Below are 21,376 nucleotides of genomic sequence, written 5' to 3' on the forward strand. Positions count from 1 at the left end.
GGAGAGGGTTCTCTTGGAGGATCTATCAGCAGCTGCAAAAGGTTTGGAAACCTTTCTGCATAATGCCATAGCGGAGCTAGGAGAGTCCTTGAGAGGTTGACCGATGTTCTAGCCTTGTTGAGTGCCCTTTTCCAGATAAAACAGGGACAAGACGTAAACGTCATTGTTGTACCCACCGTTGTTGCCAGAGAGCCTTGGGGTCTAGGGCTGGTGAGCAACGGTAGCCTGAGGTTCAGGAGCATTGTGAACAGATCCCTTAGTTGGAGGATCTTGTAAAGTCGGGACTTAGTTGGCTACATGGCGATCCTAAGTCCATTCGGTACACCTATCTGAGATGCTGTGCACAGATCGTCGGCGAGCCTGTTCTTCCAGTCTGGAATGAAGCGGGCTGAAAGTGGTACCGAACAGACTTTGGCATATCTTTGTGTTTATACTATTAGATGGGAAGATTCTACAAGCCAGTTCCTACTTGCTTGTCGATGTGAGTCTCTATGAGGTGTGCGGTGTGTCGTCCATCACATCACTGAGTGGTCTGTTAGGAACCAATGAGGCTGTTGAAGGACTGGAAAGTTGGCCTTCATCTCTTAAGAGATCTGAGTGAATGTACTTTCGGGCTCTGTCCAGAGGGTTGAGGTCGTGTGGTGCAGCACTATGGTCCCTCCTTTCTTCTTTTTCTGACTCCAGTCTCCTGGAATGTTAGTCGTTCTCGTTTTGAGAAGGTTTTTGTGGAGATTGGTGTTTAGAATCATTCCCAGATACACTAGTCTCCTGGGAGGGAAGTAGGGAAGATTCCGTAGGTTTACCTTGATCACTGGATCTTTGTATAAAGACTTCAGAAGTTCTAGTGTTAAAGCAAGGTTGCCACAGAGTCTGCTAAGGTCAGTCAGTCGTCCCGAGAGAGCGGGGACGGAAGCCGATCCTGTGAGACCAGGATGGGTGTAATGGAAAGACCAAAGCACAGTGCCTTGAAGTGGTGTTTCTTGTTTGTCTAGACTGAATCTTCCAACCTTCCTAGATGGATGGTTTGGACCTGGGAGTCTAGATGGATGGTTTGGACCTGGGAGTAAGTGTCCTTTAGGTCCAGTGTGCATATGAAGACCTGAGGTCTTAACCCTCGATCGAACTCCAACATGGAGTGGACATCGACCCAAAGGGACAGCTCCTTGGTGATCCTTGGCATGTAAGATTGTCGACGCTGGAGTTTTGACTTGTGTCGTAAAGGAACAGGAGCGATACCCAGTGTAAGGATTCTTCTCGTGAGAGAATTTCTTTAGAAGGAAGCCCGTGCTTAGCCTTACCACGCGCCCTGATGGGATTGATGCTATTCCTTAGAATAGAATTAATCTGGCGAATGTTAATCAATGGTTAACCGTTGGGTATCATGGATACTGTGCAGTTGGAGAGTGCTCGCAAGTAGTTCCCTGTTGGCAAGCCGTTGATGAGGGTTGTCGAACGTTTACCGATCACTTTAGCGTGATGGCAAACGGCCAGTAGCGAGAAGTATGTTGTATAACTTCTGATCTAGGAACTACAGGAAGCAGTTGACTAGTAAGTTCGAGTCACAAACTGCTGGCAAATAACCGATGACCAATGAATCGGTGGTCTGTGCGCCGATGGTGAAACGGATGGTGAGTTCGAGATCAGCCAGTTGATTACGATCCCCCCTGTTTGGTCAGAGATGAGCAAGCTGAAGATGGGCTGGTCAGAGATCAGCAAGCTGAGTTCAATGATCGAAGAAAGATGAGCTGCCCATCGGTGATCTAGTGATCAGCAAGCTGATGACTGGTTATTGACTAGCAATCGATGATTGGAAATGCTAGCAATTGGGGATCGTTAGTCATTGGAGGGACTAGAGGTCACAGATCAGCATTGAGCTAGCAATTGGCGATCTGGTGATTGGCGTCCTAGCGATCAGTAAACTGTGAACTAGCCATCAGCAAAAAGTGATCTAGAGATCAGTCTGTTGATGCTTTCCTGTTTGCTGCCACTGGTCTGTCAAGGGAAAAAAAAAAAAAAAAAAAAAAAAACCAGAAGAGACAGGGACCAAGGATTCCCCGATTCGATTCCCCTGTAGGATGGAATCTTTGGGATCTTGAATCCTTCTGTGGAGCCTTATTCCTCTTTTGCCGGTGGCAATGTTTATGTGCTTGGGGAGGAATGGGGCAATGGTGACCTGTCCAAACAGTTTTACTCCTTTTTACTGACAATTGCATGAGTGTGTAGGTGAGTCTGGAGCGATGGAAGACAGGATGATGCTGGTGCTTAATATCTGCCTGGAGAGCAGGCAAGCGCTGGTTCTTAGACAAGAGCTGGTGCATTGGATCTGCGAGCCTTATGAATCTGTGGACCGTAACTGCGCAGGAGGGCACAGGAAAGTGAGGAAGATCGCTGGTGCGCCGTAAGGCACTGTGTAGTTTTGTGCATTCTCCCTAGAATGCACTGAAGCGTGTGACGGGTTGCGCAAGAGTGGGAGCATTGGCGCGTGCGTGAGAGTACTACGTGGAGATTGTTGGCGCGTGCGTGCGGAAGACCATCGGCATCCGCACGTAGAAGACCATTGGAGTGCACGGAAGGGTGTGTGCGTGCATTCAAGATTATTGGAGCGCGCGCACGCGAAGGCCGTCGGAGCGCGTCCACGCGTAAGGCCGTCGGAGCGCGTCCGCGCGTAAGGCCGTCGGTGCGCTTGCCCGGTAGACTATTGGTGCGCGTGCGGGAGACCCTAGGCGGTCGCGCGGAACTGTTGCCGCGCGCGTGCAAGACTATGAAGCGCGCGCAAGAGCATTGGCGCTTGCGTGCTTGTTGCCGCTAGCGTGCGTGGAAAATCATCTGCGAGCGCGCGGGAGACCATCGGCACCCGCGCGCGGAAGATCGTCGGCTCGTGCGCGCGTATACTGTAAGACTGTTGGCACGCGCGTACAAGACTGTTGGCGCGCACGCACGCAAGACTATCTAAGCGCGCGCACACAAGACTATCTGTGTGCGCGCGTGCAAGACTATCAGCGCGTGCGTACAAGACTATTGGTGTGCGCGCGGGAGACCATCGGTACCCCCGCACGCGGAAGATCATCGGCGCTCGCGCGAGTAAGAATGTCGGCGAGCGAGCGTGCGGGAGACCATCGGTACCCGCGTGCGGAAGATCGTCGGCGCTCGTGCGTGTGTATAAGAGCGCGCGCCTCTCGAAGATAGCGGTGCACGTGCGCGGGAGACCATCGGTACCCCCGCGCGGAAGATCGTCGGCGCTCACGCGCGTAAGAATATCAGCGAGCGCGCGCGAAGGTAGCGCTAGTAGGTTGGAGGGTCAGCTGGTAGGTTGACCAATGGCAGGACGATCAGGAACTGGGATGTGCCCTTTAAAAAAGGGCGAGCATCCACCGATGGGACCGTAAGCAGGTCTGCTTTAGAGTCCAGGACCGAAGTCCTTCATTGCAGCGCAAGGTTGCGCTGGTAGATCAGTAGGTCAGCTGGCAGGACGATCAGGAACTGGGATGTTCCCTTTGGAAGGGCGAGCATCCACCAATGGGACCGTAAAAGGTCCGTGTTAGAGTCCAGGACCGAAGTCCAAAGGACTATGTTGCAGCACAAGGTTACGCTGGTAGATCGGTAGGTCACAGGAAGGTCTGCTTGATCCTCCGAGGAAGTGTTTCTATGAGAGGCCTCTTCCGCGAACGAGAGAGGTGACTACTTCGTAGAAGAGACTTGAAGACACTGTGATGACGCCCCTTAGGGCCGTTGGATCAGCAAGCTGACCTTATCAGTAGCGATCCTCCGAAGAGGAGTCTCTATGAGTGGCCTCTCTCGCGAACGAGAGAGGTGAACACTTCATAGAAGAGACTTGCCAAGACTGTGCTCCACCCCTGAAGGAAGAGAAACTCAGCAAGGGGGGAGAGAAGTCTGGCCGAAGGGCAGCAACAGTAGTCGGAGGCGATGAATTTTTAAGGTATGGGAAGTTCTCCCTCTGAAGGGAGAGAACAAATTCACACCTGGGGAGGAAACCTCCCTCGGAAGGGAAGTTGTCCAACCCCTGTTAGTGAACCTCCTTTGGCGTTCTAAGATGATCTGAAGTGCTGGCCATGTTGTCACGTGAGTACTTCTAAGAGACGACGTCCTCTGAGGGACGGCAGTGACAGCAGATTCCCCAGGCATGAACAGGACAGCTCTGCTTCGTTGGCACTCTAGTCGAACGAAGAAAACTGCATAGTTAACTGGGAAAATAAAATTAAATAATTATTTAACAGAAATTCTCTAGGGAAGAACTCCGAAGAGGAACCCCGAGGGAATAACATAAAATAAGAATTAAGTATGCGCCCTTCCTTCCCCAGATGACATCCACGGGAGAAGGGGGGGAGCGGAGCAACTGTAATAAAAGCAGAATTATAATTACAGTATTCAAATCATCTAAGAATATTTGCTAATAGTGAGAACCACTGACCCCCGAAGGGAAGCGTTCCCCACGGAGAAAGCTGAAAAGTTAAAATACAATTAGATTTCACTAAAATAATTGAGACAAACAAATGGAAGAGCAACCTAACCCGCACACCGGAAAGGAGCTTCCGCAATAGTACGTTGTTGTAGTAAAGGTGAACGACCTCGAGAAGAGAGAGACCGTAGTCAATCTTTAAAAGGCCACATTCCCTTCGCTCAGAATCCAAGTTTCCCGTAGGAAAAGAAAAGGCGAAGACAATAGTTGAATGAAGAGGGTCCAGGTGATGACAATTCCCCTGCGGCGGCTGAGTTAACGGATATATGCCGACGCGAAGACCGACGGACCAGAGAGGGATAGTCCGTTCTCCACGAAGTTGAACTGTGCTGGCCTTGCTACTACGCAAGTGTCGTTATCGTATATCACACACACAGCACAAACACTGAAAAGGAAACTTACTACATTTCTATACACATATATATACATAAACATTAAGAATGTTTATATATATATTTACAAGTACAGTATAAAAGTAAGTTAAAAGACAAAAATTAATGGCAGTCCAAAATAGGCGAGGTAAGAGAGAGGAAACAACCGTTCTCGCTCCGAGCCAAAAGTAAAGTGAGCTCAAGCACAGGTTGTGTGTGTGTGTGGGGGGGGGGAAGAGAGAGAGAGAGAGAGAGAGAGAGAGAGAGAGCAAGCTACCCTCCCCTACCCCCGCTAACTAGCGGTGTGGGTAGTAAACCCTCGTTAAATTTTAATGGCTTGTCATTTCAGCTACGCCGAAAGTAATACCCCTATTAAATAGCGTGGTTTGTATTCCAGTTACGGAACAATTGATAATTTTATAGGATTTCCAAAGGAAAACTGATGAAGCCTAATAGAAAAATAATGAACAATGACATAACCCATTAAGAGTATTTTTTTTATATATAATTCTATTAATCATGTAGTAAATGCCCTCTTCTCTTCTCTTCTCTTCTATTTTGTTTCTGTACATACAGTCAAACAGAAAGTGGGCATAAATTCCATGCCAACCTCTAGATGTGACTCATGGCTACAAAGTAGACAGGACACAAATACAAGGCATGAGCAGCGTTATTATTGGGTCTGTATGAAATAACTTATTTCGTGTGTTATAAAACCAATTTTCACAATTTTTAGTTTTATTCATTACAAGTACTGTAATAAATATTAGCTTTTTAATTATTCTTATACATGTAATAAAACTGACAATACTACCCATATTCAGATTCATTCTATCTTTAGAGAAATTGTTTAATTCTCTATTAAGGTTTGATTTTTCTTGGTTTCTCATAAAATTGTTAAACAACACATACTTATCCAATGAACAATGAAGAAGCATAGTAGCTTTTACTGTACTTTATAATTTTGGTTTGACATTTTCCAATGAAGAGAATCTATTGGATGAATAAACGGATTTTGAGCGAAGTGAAAAATCTATTTTTGGGTGAGATAGCCATGTCGTCCTGATGGAAGGTTCCTTCAGTAGCTTCCTAGGGTATATTTAACTACAGTGGATATTCCCAGAGAATTAAACTAAAGGTTATCACAGAATTCTAACTTCTGGTGCGAGTACCCTAAAGGTTTCCCTCTAGGTCCTAGGATATCGTATATCAACAGGGGACGCATGTATGAACACGCCACATAGCTATCTGCACCCCATATAGAGTTAACCCTTTTACCCCCAGGCTCTTTGGAAATTTCCAACCCATAACCCCCAGGGGGGTATTTTTTTCCCAGCACATTTTGCAGTATATTTTTTTTAAATTGCTCTAACAGCCTTAATTTTTGTCATAGAGAGGTCAGGTTGGTCTCATTCTCTTGAAAAATGCCTGAATTTTTTCAAATAATTATCAAAAATATGAAAAAAAAATTTTTTATAGCATTTTCTTGCAAGGACGTACCGGTACGTCCATGGGGGTAAAGGGATGGGTTTTGTGAAACGTACCAGTACGTCCTTTGGGGGTAAAAGGGTTAACACTTCGATATGAAAAGGTGGCTGAGTAACTGAGGAGCCGTTCCAAACTTACTTTCATCCGTGGCTACTTTTGGTACTCGAGACGTAAACAAACGGGCGCCATTGCTAAATGACGTCACGTCCGTCTTCATCCTAAGCTCAGCTCCTACCAATCTCCGCGATACAGTAGGTCAGGGAGGGGCCTGAAAGGCTGAACTAGAATAGACGGGAGGGTCCATCAGGACGACATGGCTATCTCACCCAAAAATAGGTTTTTTGCTTCGCTCAAAATCCGTTTTTTGGGCTCAAGCCATGTCGTCCTGATAGAAGTGTACCAGAGAATTAATGTATCGTGGATTTTTTCCCTTAATCCAAGAGCCAAGGGCTTCGAGCAATATTCCTATGGTCTGGAGACCGTAAAGCCTATGACAATTTTAGTAATTGTCCTTACCAGATATTCTATGATGAACTGGCTTCCTGCCCCCCTGGCAGGGAAGTCCTGGTGGACAAGAGGAATATCTCGAAGTGATCATTGAAGAACTACTCACCTGGTGGAGAGATCATGCTGGTCTCAGAGACAGATCAAAGGTTAATATTCGAGTAGGAATATTATCAAGGCATAGGTGAGTATATAATATAAATACTTATATTATTCTTAGATCAGACGGGAAAAGGGGTAAATGTAACTATAACAATCGTATATTTCTTAATAAGGAATAGGAGCGAAAGGAGACGCACATGGTAAATAAAATAGGCATTTTATTTTTAAGATTGCAAGTCATTATAGAGGTAATTACAATAATGATTATAGAATTTATTTACAGTAATAATGAATAATGTACATAGAAAATGAAAGACGGTGATCTTGAGTCTGAAAAGAAAAGTTTGCTTTTTAGAAACACAAGTTCCCAGGGGAACACCAGTCTTTTTAAAGTTCAAAAAACACTTCATGCTCGAGAGCATGTGGCACGCATGTAAAATTTCTATGACATTTCACCTTGATAAAGAACAGTCTATTAGAAACACTAAGTGTCCATTAAATCACTATGTATCACGATAGGGTTAACACAGGCACCCGTAGAGTTAGAGTCCCAAATAACTCACTGTTCTATGCAGATTTAAGCAGCAGGTTTCATTACACTACCTGCAGCTACCATGAAATGTTTAACTTCGTGCACCTGTTTTGCGTAGTGCTTGAAGAACACGCGCGATGATTTCCAGCCTGTAAAGCTCTTGAGGCTTTCGAAATCCATACTCTGGAAGAAATTCAGAGAAGAAGCGACTTTCCTAGGAGCCTGACTTGCGGGTGTACTATCAGGATCCGCTCTGCGAATGAAGTAGGTGATTTTCGCTCTTAGTTGTTTCAGTGACAGGTCGCTACCCGATGTTTCTCCTTTGAAGAGTTGTCCTCCACCGAAGTCTGAAGTTCTTCGAAGATAGACCTTAAGACTCTCCACTGGGCATAGAGAGACATCTTCCTTCAGGGGGCAGATTCTCCAAGGGCCCCATCTCTTGGTGGGTAGTTCATTCTTGGCGAGAAACGTCGGATCGGGGAAGAGGGTAAGATCTCCTGTATCGGCGAATAGGATATGACCCTCTTCTCTTGATAATGCCACTATTTCACTGACTCGGGCTCCCGAGGCGAGAGCAAAAAGGAAGATAACTTTTTGAGTCAGGTCTTTCAGAGGGCACGAATTGTTGTCCAGGCTAGAAGCAAAATGGAGCACCTTGTCCAGGGACCAGGAGATAGGTTTTGGTGGAGGTGCTGGGCGTAGTCTAGCACATGCCTTTGGCAGTTTATTGAAGATGTCACTGGACAGATCAATCTGGAAGGCGTATAGGAGTGGTCTAGTCAAGGCCGATTTCCAGGTGGAAATCGTGTTGGCCGCTAAGCCTTGTCCATGAAGGTGAATGAAGAAGGACATGCAAAAATCAAGGGTGATCTCCGTAGGATTTTTTGCCTTGATGAAGGAAACCCACTTTTTCCAGGAAGATTCGTACTGGCTTCTGGTAGACACTGTCTTGTACTCCTCGAGGAAGTCTAAGCTTTTCTTCGAGATCCCAAACCTTTTCTTTACGGCTAAGGAGAGAAAATCATGAGATAAAGGTCCCTGACTTTCAGTGATGAAGCGAAGACAGTCGACTTCTGTACTTGTTGAGAGAGGACTGGGCCCGGTAGGGGAATCAGGGTGGGCCGCAGCTCCAGGAACAGGGGATACCAATTGCTCCGGGGCCACTTGGGAGCCACTAGGGCCGCTGTCCCTTTGAAGGTTGTCAGTTTGGATAGGACTTTCAGCAGAAGGTTTGGTGGAGGGAACAGGTAGATCTTGGACCATCTGTTCCAATCCAGGGACATAGCGTCCACCGCTTCTGCCTTGGGGTCCTCGTACGGGGTCACATATCGAGGAAGTTGATTGTTGTCGCTCGTCGCGAAGAGATCGATCTGAAGTTCCGGGACTTGGTGAGAGATGAAGGAGAATGATCTTGCGTCTAGAGACCATTCCGACTCTATTGGGCTTGTCCTTGATAGAGCGTCCGCTGTCACGTTGCGGAATCCTTGTAGGTGAACTGCAGACAGGTGCCATTTCTTCGTTTCTGCCAAACACAAGATAGGGAGAAGCACCTGATTTATCTGGGGCGATCTCGAGCCCTGACGATTGAGACATCTGACTACCACCGAGTTGTCCAGAGTCAGACAGATGTGGATCGAGGGAGGCGGGGAGAGTTTCTTCAGGGGAAGAAGAACCGCCATGGCCTCCAAGATGTTGATGTGAAACGTCTTGAAGAGGGGAGACCATGTTCTTTGAACCTGCTGTTGGTGGGAGTGACCTCCCCAACCCTCCAGTGACGCGTCCGTGTGGATGTTGATCGATGGAGGCGGGTGTTGAAGAGGGATGGACCTTTTCAGGGCCTTTGCTTCTGACCACGGCTTTAAAAGTAAGCGAAGTCTGTTCGGAAGCCGTCTCTTGAGGTCTCTTCGAGCGATGGATGGAATCGTCTCCAGACTCCCGCGGCATCCTTTAGCTGTGCACGAAGCACTGGGTTTGTCACTGAGGCGAACTGTAGAGAGCCGATAACTTGTTCCTGTTGGCGTCTTGAGATCCGTTTGGATTTTAGAAGCATTCTGACAGACCCTGCTATTTCCTTCCTTTTCTTCGGTGGAATGGAAAGGCGGTGTGACCGAAGGTCCCAATGGATTCCCAACCATTGGAACTTCTGAGCTGGAGAGAGGCGAAATTTCTCGGCGTTTATCTTGAAACCCAGATGCTCTAGGAACTGGGTGACTTTGTTGCAGGCTCTCAGACAATCTTCGGGCGATGTCGACCAGACTAGCCAGTCGTCTAGGTAGGCCATCACTTGGACGCCCTGGAGACGTAGCTGTTGGACGATTGCGTCTGCCAGCTTGGTGAAGATTCGTGGAGCCACGTTGAGCCCGAAGGGCATGGCCCTGAAGGCGTAACTTTTCCTTTGGAGTCGAAATCCTAGGTAGGAGGAAGCGTAGTGATTCATTGGAATGTGCCAGTAGGTATCCGCCAGGTCTATGGAGACCGTGTAGGCCCTGTGAGGCAGAAGGGTCCTTATTTGTTGCAGAGTCAGCATCTTGAATTTGTTGTTCGCAATGAACTTGTTGAGAGGGGACAAGTCTAGAATGACTCTTGAGTTTGTCTGAGTCTTTCTTGGGAACACAGAAGAGTCTCCCTTGGAACCTGGTTGACTTTACCCTCTTGATCACCTTCTTGTTCAAGAGCTCCAGGACATACTCTTCCAGGAGGGGGGTTGACTGTTGGAAGAATTGCTGGAAAGATGGGGGTGGTTGAGTCCAGCTCCAGCCCAGTCCTTTCTTGACGATGCTGTGTGCCCAAGGATCGAAGATCCAACGATCCTGGAATTGGCGGAGTCTTCCTCCCACCGGAAGCACTTCATTGCTTCTGGTGTCCCGAGGGTTTGCCACCTCGGCCGCTAGCTCCCCTTCCTCCTCTGCCTCTGGAGGGACGGTGAGAAGAATCTCTGCCGGAGCCTCTGTCTGAGCCTCTACCTCTGGGACGAAAGGTAGGGGAATGTTGCTCATAGGCAGGGGTGAAGACCGGTGACTGCGACACCACCGGCTGAGGGACCAGTTGAAAGGTCTGCTGTGGCTGTGCAGCCACTTGGGGAGTAGCGGGACCCGGAAACTGACGTCTTGGTTGACGTTGCTGGGGCCTAGGTTTTGAGGATTTTCTCTTAGGCTGAGGGCCATCGTCCTGAGAGGACTTCCTCTTTCGGGACATGCCCCACTTGTGGAGAAGGTTCCGGTTCTCCGTGGCAGCTTTGTCCACTATCTCTTTCACCAAGGCGGATGGGAAGAGATGTTTCCCCCAGATGTTGGAGGAAATCAGTCTCCGGGGTTCATGTTTCTCCGTTGCATGGCGAACACGAATTCTCACAGGCTCTGCGAGCCCTAGCTTAGCTGTACAAATCCTTGGTCACAGTCGCCAGGTGTGACTTTGCAAGGACCATGTAAAAGTCCGGGACTCTGGTGTCCCCGGCCATGAGTTCAGGCTGTACCTGATGTGACAGCGAAGCGGCGAGTCTCTCCTTGGTATTCTGTTCCCTACGAAGGAGATGATCGTTCAGTCGTGGGAGGTCCTCGTTGAACTGACGACCGGCCACATCAGGTTCTATTTTCCCTACCGTGAAAGTAAGCTGGATGTCTTTCCAGTACCTGTCATCGGGGGGAAGAGTGAGGGAGAAGGGTCTGCACTCCTCCAGTGCAGGGCAAGGTTTCCCTTCCTCCACAGACTTCATGACCGCTTGGAAGGCCTTTTCAACGAAGGGGAAGGTCGCAGTAGCTGGAGCAACAAAGGTTGGATGCTTTTTTCTCAGTGCTGGCATCTTGGAGTTTGTGAAACCCCGACTCTTCACTGCTTGAGCCAGCATAGCTTGGGCCTTTGCGAGATCGAACACTATCACTTCCTTAGGTTTGGTCTCTTCTTTTGAGGCTGGTTCGGACCTGAGTCGGACGTAACAGTCCGGATAAGCCTCGAAGTTCGGGAAGAACTCCACTTCTTCCAGAAGTATAGAGCCAACCCTTTCACTAATAAAGATTTTGCCAGTAGTGATTGGCATTGGCATGTGCTCGGCGTATCTCCAAGGGTTAGCTTCCGAGCAGGTGGGGAGGTCCTTAACCGAAATCTTTTTCGGTTGTTTGAAGCCGACGAGAGTCGTCCGGAATTGTTCCTGAGTCTCTCTCAGCTTCTTGTCCATGAGGGCTTCTAGCATCCTGAATACCTCTTGAGTGGCCGATGGAAGAGGATCCGGGGTGGCGGAAGTTGAAGGAACAGGTTCCTCAGATGTCACTGGGGTTACTGGGGGAGCTGGAGCGACGACCTCGTTCTCCGAATCAGGATATTCCACCTGATCTTCCTCATAGTCGAGCTCTTTGCCCATGAGGTTCTTCTCCGTACCTTCTGACATCTTCGACATACGTTCCACGTCGTCGGAATCGATATGGCACGAACGCATAGACTGTGCCATGATGATGTCGGGTTCGACCACCAGTTGGACGGTGGGTATTTGTTCTTGAGGGATCACCGAGTCCTTGGATGCTTTCGGAAAAAGCAAGGCCCTCATATCTTCATTTGGAAGATAAGGTCAAGAGGCATTCTTTTGGAAGCCTCGCACCCATTTGCGCAGCTTCTCTCTAGCAGTGTCCCTTACCTCCGTGGTAGGAGGATTATTGAACGCTTCTTCAAGGAGACTCTTGCAGACTGAACAGTTCTGCGGATCCCAATATTTAAGGTCGCCTCTCTTGGCGGCGCAGGGGGCGTGGGTCCGGCACGCCTTGTGCCCGTAGAAGTCCGGGCGTTTAACTCCACAGAAGTTACTCTCACACTTCATATACTCCTCCTGTAAAAGAAAGAGATCACGAGTACATGGAAGGCATAAGAATGACTTACATTACTCTAGACATAAGAGTAACTTAATCTATAATAGCATATTAATTATATGTTCAAAATAGATGAGCAGGAAGGGAAGTAGATAGACACATACTTGTGAATCCCGCCCAGCCGGTTACCGTAACCTTATCCGTAGACAATTCCTTAGGACCCGAGGGTCCCAAATGAGGGAAAATCCGTATGGATGAGCCAAGCTAGGCCTCCTTAATAAAGGAATTGTCCGCAGAGTGTAAAAGGATCTGAGATCGCTCAGAGTCTTGAGGGAGAGGGGAAAATAGAATAAACCCCTTAGTAATATGTAGGTTCCGGCAAGCGACTGCACTGAGATGCACAGAGTATGCTGGAAATGTTGTAATGTGCAACCATACAGCATAGCCACTATATTAGCTGGTATAACAATACCTATATGGAGGTGGCCAGGCTATCTGGCTGCATCAGATTGACTGCCGGCATGGTGCCAGCAGCCAAGGAAGGGGTGCATGTCCCTTAGCGCCTCATTAGGGGGCGCCGGCAGACCGGTCCTGCAGGGTGGAAAACATCAAGGAGGACACACTGAGCGACCGAGATGGACAACACCACAGTGGCGACCGCCGGCACAGCGGCGGATCGCCGGCAAGGGCGGCAGGCTCCGGCAGCCGGCAAGGTGAACCTTGGTTCCACTCATAAGATATATATAGGGCGGATACCTAAACTGCCGGCAATCAATGACGGCAGGTGGGCGGCAGTCTCCGGCAGTCGGACGGCTGTCGCTAGGTAAACCAGGGGAAATATAAGGGGTGGGACGTCGGCGGTATGTCGACGGAAGGCGGCAGCCTCCGGCAGGCGGTAGGCTGACGTCCTAGAGGGGAGGTATCTTATGAAAAGAGGTCACCTGAGGTAGTGGCGGCTGTCGCCGGCAGTAGAGGCGGCAAGGGACCGGCACCATGATAGAGAGAGAGAAAGGTAAGGAGAGAAGGGAGGAGTAATATCCTATACCCCGCCAGCATCCCTCGGGAGAGAGTGCACTCATGATAGGAGTAGGTACTCCTAACATCCGGCGGCAGTGGGCCGGCAGACGGCTGGGAGCCTGAGGTAACCCAAGGGAGGGATAGAGAGCACTCAAAGAGGAGGAATCCTATCATGAGTGCACTCTCTCCCGAGGGATGCCGGCGGGGTATAGGATATTACCCCTCCCTTCCCTCCTTACCTTTCTCTCTCTCTCTATCATGGTGCCGGTCCCTTGCCGTCTCTACTGCCGGCGACAGCCGCCACTACCTCAGGTGACCTCTTTTCATAAGATACCTCCCCTCTAGGACGTCAACCTACCGCCTTCCGTCGACATACCGCCGACGTCCCACCCCTTATATTTCCCCTGGTTTACCTAGCGACAGCCGGCCGACTGCCGGAGACTGCCGCCCACCTGCCGGCATTGATTGCCGGAAGTTTAGGTATCCGCCCTATATATATATCTTATAGAACGCTATGTAGGGTATGTGTACCAGAGCGGCCAGCTCAGCAGAAGAACAAGGCTAGCCCTACCACTCCACCCAAGGGAGGAGTTGTAGGACCGAGGACAGGGGTGTGTAGGCAGGCCTAGACCAAAGGGATAGAGTGGGGGGGAGGGGGGGAAGTAGGGGTCTTTCTTAAGTGGGTAGACTCTGTATGAGAAAGGTCACCAAGGCAAGGGAGAACACTCCTTAACCTAGGATAGGTAGCACAGATCAGGTACAGTACTGATGTACTGTCCTAAACTATAATAAGGCAGAATCTACCCCCAGAGCCTAACCTAGATTAGGAGGACCAACTCCTAGGCTAGGAAGGCCTGGAAAGACACATCGCTAGTTGCAGGGAGGAAGGAGTAACCCAACCAAGTGCAACTGGGGAAGGGCAGAGCCCTTCCTAAGGCCTCAAGCACGACCCTAAGGGGGGTTCATTCCCTTAGGGTAGGCTGAGAAGCGATAAATACTCTGGGTGAAGTCAAGATTCTCCCCATTATAGAATAAGGGAGAAGCAAGGTTACCCAGAGGGAATTACCCGTAGGTAAGGGGAATAGGAAGCATACAAGGGTTCCTACCAAAGACTATATACTGAAGGAAGATAGGAAGGCTCAAAATAGGATGTTAATACGCTAGTTGGCAACTCCAAAGTGAACACAATAGTTGGTTGCTCCGATTTCAGATGGCGTTGTAGGTATACATCGTTTGTCGTCTGTTTGTTTATATTCAGAATTTTATAGTTGACTAAAAGGAAAAAATGGCGCCGACAGTAAAGAAGTCACACAAGTGTGTTGTGTGCCATAAACAAAAAGAAACCGATCCTCATTTGGTATTTCACAGGTTCCCTAAGGACAAAGAACGGTGAGTCCAAACAGTATAATACATGCAGTATGTGCTGCTAATGAGTAAGCCCCACTGATATTGGATGTAAGATTAAGGCAAGGCATCCACAGTAAATCTCTTTTGTTTTTCATTTTTTGTTGGCTTGTATGCTACCTTATTTCTATTTCCAACCCCCGTTTGATTATTTTTGTGAGTGATGCAATTTTGTGTTATTTTGATCCTTCTGATTGTACATTTATACATTTATTAGTTTATAATGCTAAACTATACATGAGTGCATCATGCTTTTCCATTTCAATAAAAAATAAAATACAATTGTGTTTTTATACACCTAATATCTCTCCATCTTACAGTGGCCTACAAACTGTAATTAAATGCATGCCTACACATAAGCATTTGTGGCTAAGTTTAACAAATCAGATATACAGTATGTTTTAATTTATTCGAATGTGGTATTGTATAGAACATTTAAAAATGGTTGTAATATACTGTACAATACTTAAATTTGCAAGAAAATTAACTAAATCATAAGAGATATAGCTATTGAATTTCTAAAAAATAGACAGAAACATAATTTGCAATTTAGCTACCTAAAATTTAAGAATATCATGAATATATGAGTAAAATATACTGACATAGTAATGCAAATTATGAACAAATATGTCGCAAAATTTACAATCGAATTCCATCCTATATACCCGTAAGCATTACCGCTCTGAATGTTTGGTTGCTCGCTCAACAGATGGAGCCATTCGTTTCGCATGGGAGTATCTGGCATCTTTTCATAGCACACTCATTTGTGTGTTAAAAGCCTGAGCCTTCCTATCTTCCTTCAGTATATAGTCTTTGGTTCCTACATTAGGTTAAGAGGGGGTTGGTACACGAACCAACACAGTCCCTTGTATGGTCCCCGAAGGTGAAAACACTTACATCACAGTAACTAGTATGTTTAACAATGCCTAAATCTTCATAACTTAACTTAGGAACACTTATATATATCATGCAGTAATAACAGCACTAGGCTGACAAGCCTAGGGGCTAGGCTAGCGATCTAGTATGGGGTCGGTCAACGACTGTTGTCTAACGAGCGCTAAAACACGATATAATAACTTCCTAGCTATGAAGACTAAATAACTAATAATATTAATTAGTTAAAGGACCGGAGAAGGCTGTTCTGGCTAACTAAATAAAGCATGCAACATGAACAGCGACGCCGTCAAGGCGCGTCCGGTATCAGCACAGCTCCGCCACAAAACACAATATTTTACGAAAAGTAGAAGTTACTTTACGGCCAGAGCTTATTTAAACAATACTAGGACCTGGTACTCAACTTTCCAGAAGAAGGCAAGGCTGAAGGCTGCGACATAACGGCGATGTAAGCAGATAAAGAAGCACTTGGGAAAAATCCGACTTAGCGTAGGAGCTACAGACGAAAGGATGGAGACGGATGTGACGTCATTTAGCAATGGCGCCCGTTTGTTTACGTCTCGAGTACCAAAAGTAGCCACGGATGAGAGTAACTTTGGAACGGCTCCTCAGTTACTCAGCCACCTTTCCATATCGAAGTGTTAACTCTATTTGGGGGTGCAGATAGCTATGTGGCGTGTTCATACATGCGTCCCCTGTTGATATACGATATCCTAGAGGGAAACCTTTAGGGTACTCGCAACAGAAGTTAGAATTCTGTGATAACCTTTAGTTTAATTCTCTGGGAATATCCACTGTAGTTAAATATACCCGAGGAAGCTACTGAAGGAACCTTCCATCAGGACGACATGGCTTGAGCCCAAAAATACAATTATTAAAAACATCAATAATTAAGTACTAGGCCAGCATTAGCTTTTAATTCAATTCTTAACTGGTACCGTCATGCATGGTCACTTCAAACGTTCTTTTATTTTTATACAAAAGTACAAAACTGAAAGGGAAATTCTACAGCAAATTAAGATGAATAAGGGTAACAAATTTGATGTTAAAATACATAGAATAATTTTTCATTATTTCCTAATGATGATACTAAAAATGAGGGCTGAACATTAAATATTTTTGGGAATTTCAATGGTCAGTATGTATTTTAGAGCAGTCATTAATGCCAGTGTTTTTATAAGTTTGAAACTGCTCAAAATATATGAAAGTACTTGATTTGGTTAATTTCACTATTAATAACAGAATTGTATCAAAATGCTCCTTTCCTTTCTGAAATCATGCTTTAGACTCAAAGTTTACCTTTAATAAAAACAGAGTACAGTACTGTGTAAGTAATTAAAAACAAATCTGTGTTAAATAGGCTTGCAGTTCCTATTATATATAAATGGTGAAAGCATTAATGAAACATGACAACCACAAATTACTGCATACAGTATCAATAATTTAGATAAAATTATTTTGCTGTATAGTACATTGTTTTAAAATCATTCCAATTTACAATTTAGTCACATAACAGATACCATCAGTTGGGAGAACAAAAACTAAAGAACAAATCTATTTTTTTAACAAGTTGATGGTGTTTAGTATAAGAGCCAATAGAATTCAAGACTAAAATAACAGTCAGAAAAATGTCCAAGTTGGGCTTTCTGTTACTTAATCATCTTACAGGCAAAATGCACAACCATGCAGGTAAGTGATCAAAACGTACAATCTTAAGTAAATGAAATGTTTAAGGGTGTAGTGTCTCAGTTACCACCATTGCATTTCAAGCACAAAAGACAATAACATGCAAACAGTGTGTACAGTAATACATACAGTACAATCAATGAAGATGCTGCACTCCCATGGCAAAACGATTCTTACCTACCTAGCCAGCCATTGCTCACTACATGGCTTCCACCTAAACCACCACCGTTGTTTGACGTGTTGGAGCCCCATGAAGAGTTGTAAGAGCCTGGGGCAGAGTTGTTGAAAGAAGAACTGAGGTTCATTGTGTTGCCCCACATACTTTGGCTCATACTCATGTTCAACATGTTGTTGCTGTTGCTATTCTTCTTATGGATGGGCTTGGCTGCCAAGTATATGGTGGAGTGATAGTAAACACAAGACAAGACAGGAATGAAAACTCTCCCATAACATGCAGATCTCACATTTATATATTCTATTTTTCAGCTGCCCTATGTACTTCATCATCTGAAAGCTCTATAACTTTTCTAAATAACTGCTAAGCTCTGAGACAGCACTATATATTTTAATGATTAATTAGACCAAATTATTATTATTATTATTATTATTATTATTATTATTATTATTATTATGATTACTTGCTAAGCCCAAGGGCTCCACATGGCACACTTCAACACTTATAAGATGGGCCTGAATAATTTGTTCTTAAATAAGGGGTGAAAATTTAATAATGGTCAAGGAGTTAGACAGCCTGTAGGAAGGAATCAAAGGGAAAAAGAGAAAAGTGAGACAGAAAGTATTACAGCTAAAGCTGCAGGAATACTGCAAAAACCTCTGGTATTACAAACAAAATGCCACTCGACACAAACAGCAGGTTATATTTTCATAGTATTTTTTACATAGGGACAAGTGTAACTCATGATGATATGAAAAATGTGTTTTCTTAAGAATATAAGGACTTAACTGATTTGATAAAAGTTGAGAAAGTCTAATTGTAAAAGCTATTTTACAAAGAATTGATTAAAGTTCTTGGGATTTTTGTATGACCAAATATCAATCAAAAAGAAAAAAAATTATACCTGGAGCAATAACTTTTTTACCTTGAAAAGTTTCATGTTTTCTCACCTTGGAACTTGTTACAAGTGAAAAATCTCATAAATATCCAAAAATCTTCCTTATTTTCTATAAAGGAAATGAAAAAGGAAAATATTCTTAACACAGGCGCACACACACAATTAAAAGAAAAGTTAATATTATATTATCTGTACTGATATTGACATTTCAGACATCGAGTTTTAAGTCCGAAAAATTTACAATTCTAGAAACTGTTTCACAGTATACCAGTTCTCTTCAGCTAAAAGTAGGGACAACTTTAGTATCTAATATGATCAACATAAGTTTTTTCAAAGATGGAGTTTTTATTCCTAAACATGTGTATTATTATTATTATTATTATTATTATTATTATTATTACTTGCTAAGCTACAATCCTAGTTGGAAAACCAGGATGCTATAAGCCCAGGGGCTCCAACGGGGAAAATAGTCCAGTGGGGAGAGGAAACTAGGAAAGTTTAGATATTTGAAGAACAGTAAAATCATTAAAATAAATATCTCTTTTATAAACTATAAAAACTTTAACAAAACAAGAGGACGAAAAATAAGAGAGAATAGTGTGCCCAAGTGTACCTTTCGAGCAAGAGAACTCTAACCCAAGACAGTGGAAGACCATGGTACAGAGGCTATGGAACCACCCAAGACTAGAGAACAATGGTTTGATATTGGAGTGCCCCTCTCCTAGAAGAGCTGCTTACCATAGCTAAAAAGCGTCTTCTACCATTACCTAGAGGAAAGTGGCCAGTGAACAATGATTGTGTAGTAACTCCTTAGGTGAAGAAGAATTGTTTGGTAATCTGTGTTGTCGGGTGTATGAGGACAGAGGAGAATATGTAAAGAATAAACCAGACTATTTGGTGTATGTGTAGGCAAAGGGAAAATGAACCGTGAACAGAGAGAAGAATCCAATGTACTACCGTCAGGCCCTCATAACTATCTAGTGGTAGTATCTCAACGGGTGGCTGGTACTGCAGTAACTCTGACCCATTAAGGGATTGAAGTATCCAAAAATATTAGATTGCTTCTAAACTTGCAAAGCCTTTCTAAAGATTTCAGATTATTAATGATCTTGCAATAATACATTTTAGAATGTATTACAGTATGTGGGTAAATGTACTTTGTTGCAATATTTTCCTTAATTCTGTGGTGGAGATAACTTCTAATGTATACCGTGAATTTCAAGATTTCTGCTGTACCACCTATCTGAATTCTTGTGTAAGAAGAGCAAAACATAAATATGGAAAATTAAGAGATCAGATAATATGGAACTCATGTCTTGGCAGAAAGGTTGTGATACAAAATCTATTCCAATAGATCTAGACAGCACTATAGTCAGACCTCTTTGTTAGTGTATTCTCCCATGGAAGATTCAACTAGAGTACTGTATATGCTGTTGACCTATTGATAACCCTAAAAAAAATAAGCATACAGTGAAAACACGCTTGTAAAGCTAAGAATTACTGGGAAAAGTTAGCTATGGTATACAGCTCTTGTAGGAGGACACTCCAAAATAAAAACATTGTTCTCTTGTCTTGGATAGTGCCAGTGCCTTTCACTGTCTTTTGAGTAGAGTTCTCCTGCTTGAGAGTATACTCGTGCACACTTCTATTTTATTTCCCTTTCTCGTTTTTTTTTCAAGTCTTTATAGTATACATGTTAAAAGATTTATTTTAATTTTGTTACTGTTCTTGAAATGTTTTATTTCAATTGTTAATTTTTCTCTTGTAGTTTCCATTCCCCACTGAGCTATTTTCCCTGTTGGAGCCCTTGGCTTAGAGCATCCTGCTTTTCCAACTAGGGTTGTAGCTTAGCAATTAATGATAATAATAGCCGCTGGTATGATCAGCACTTAGATTACACAGCTTGACGCATGCAGATATTAAGTCCGTTTTTGTGCGTTCAATATCAAGATGTCCACTCTTTGTTCTGCATTGCTCTATCTTTCACCTCAGCTTCTGTTATGAGTGTGTGAGAGCGTACATGATCATGTAATAACTGTGAAATATGACCCCTAAAAGTGTTTTGAGTGAAGAGTGTTGGCACTAAGGGTAAAAGGTCTTGTTGAACATTGTCCCTCGTACAGGTGGGAATTCTTGATTTTATAGAGAAAAGAAAAAGTCTTTTGCTGAAGTATCTTGCGGGTAGGGAAAGAAAGTTGTTTATTCTGGAGAAAAGATTCAATCGATCTCTATGGCCCCTTTCACCACTAAAATTAGTGGATGGTACATGAAAAGATTTTAGTAAAGATAGAGAAGCAATGAATGTATGGGTAGAGGACATAACTAAAAGATGGATACCATATAACTCCGTGTTATGACAGAAGGCCTAGAGTCTGCTAGAAGATTTCCCCGGTAAAATTAGTTGTTTGTATGCACTGCAATAGTCTGCAGAATGTTGGGACTAGTGTACTGTGAAAATGCGATTGAAATTCCAATTTTCTATGCTGTAGTAGATTCCTTCCCTCTATTATTTAATTAAAATTCTGTATGTACAGTATGTGTATGTACAGTGTGGGCAGTTATGAATGTATGTATGTACAGTTATATACGTATGTACAATAATACTTGGGAAAATTTTTGGTTAATTACTATACCGTGTAATATATCTTATTCAATCTACCCTTAAGAGGTCTTTGAGATGATAAGGATGGTTTTAGATACAGAACCCAATAAGAATGTAATGGAGTACTGGAAGTCATTCACAGTCCCTGATGCCAAGTTCATTAAAGGAGCGATGGATGAGTTTGCAGCCACAGATCACCAATGTCTTGAAGAAAAGTGTATGGTCTACAGCCATTAGAGACTTAAAAAGGATTTCCAGCAATAGATGGATACTAGAAAAGGCAAAACAACAATCGATGGGGATGGAATGACAGACGGGTTCGAGCGCCATATACAGTTGACTAATGAGGATTTAGAGCTCAGTAAGTTGTCAACAGAAAAGAAAAGTAAAAACAGCAGTGACTCGGAGAAACAAAATTTGACTTTCGACAAAC

The 21,376-nt window shown here is 44.6% G+C and overlaps 1 protein-coding gene across 8 annotated transcripts in view; it reads right to left on the minus strand.

Annotated features, from left to right (window-relative positions):
* Positions 1–21,376, minus strand: part of LOC137618184 (osmotic avoidance abnormal protein 3-like) — a 174,637-nt gene that overhangs the window by 30,040 nt on the left and 123,221 nt on the right. For 3 of the 8 annotated variants that reach the window (XM_068348257.1, XM_068348255.1, XM_068348254.1), the window contains one exon: positions 17,450–17,653. The exons of 1 other annotated variant lie outside the window; for it this stretch is intronic. In XM_068348257.1, the coding sequence (XP_068204358.1) occupies positions 17,450–17,653 (204 nt within the window). Of the gene's footprint in view, positions 1–17,445; positions 17,654–21,376 lie in introns of those variants that run through there. 4 more of the 8 variants (XR_011039740.1, XR_011039739.1, XR_011039737.1 and 1 more) reach the window with 2 other exon arrangements.

This window comes from Palaemon carinicauda, chromosome 24 (genome assembly GCF_036898095.1).
Source record: "Palaemon carinicauda isolate YSFRI2023 chromosome 24, ASM3689809v2, whole genome shotgun sequence".
NCBI classification, from domain to species: domain Eukaryota; kingdom Metazoa; phylum Arthropoda; class Malacostraca; order Decapoda; family Palaemonidae; genus Palaemon; species Palaemon carinicauda.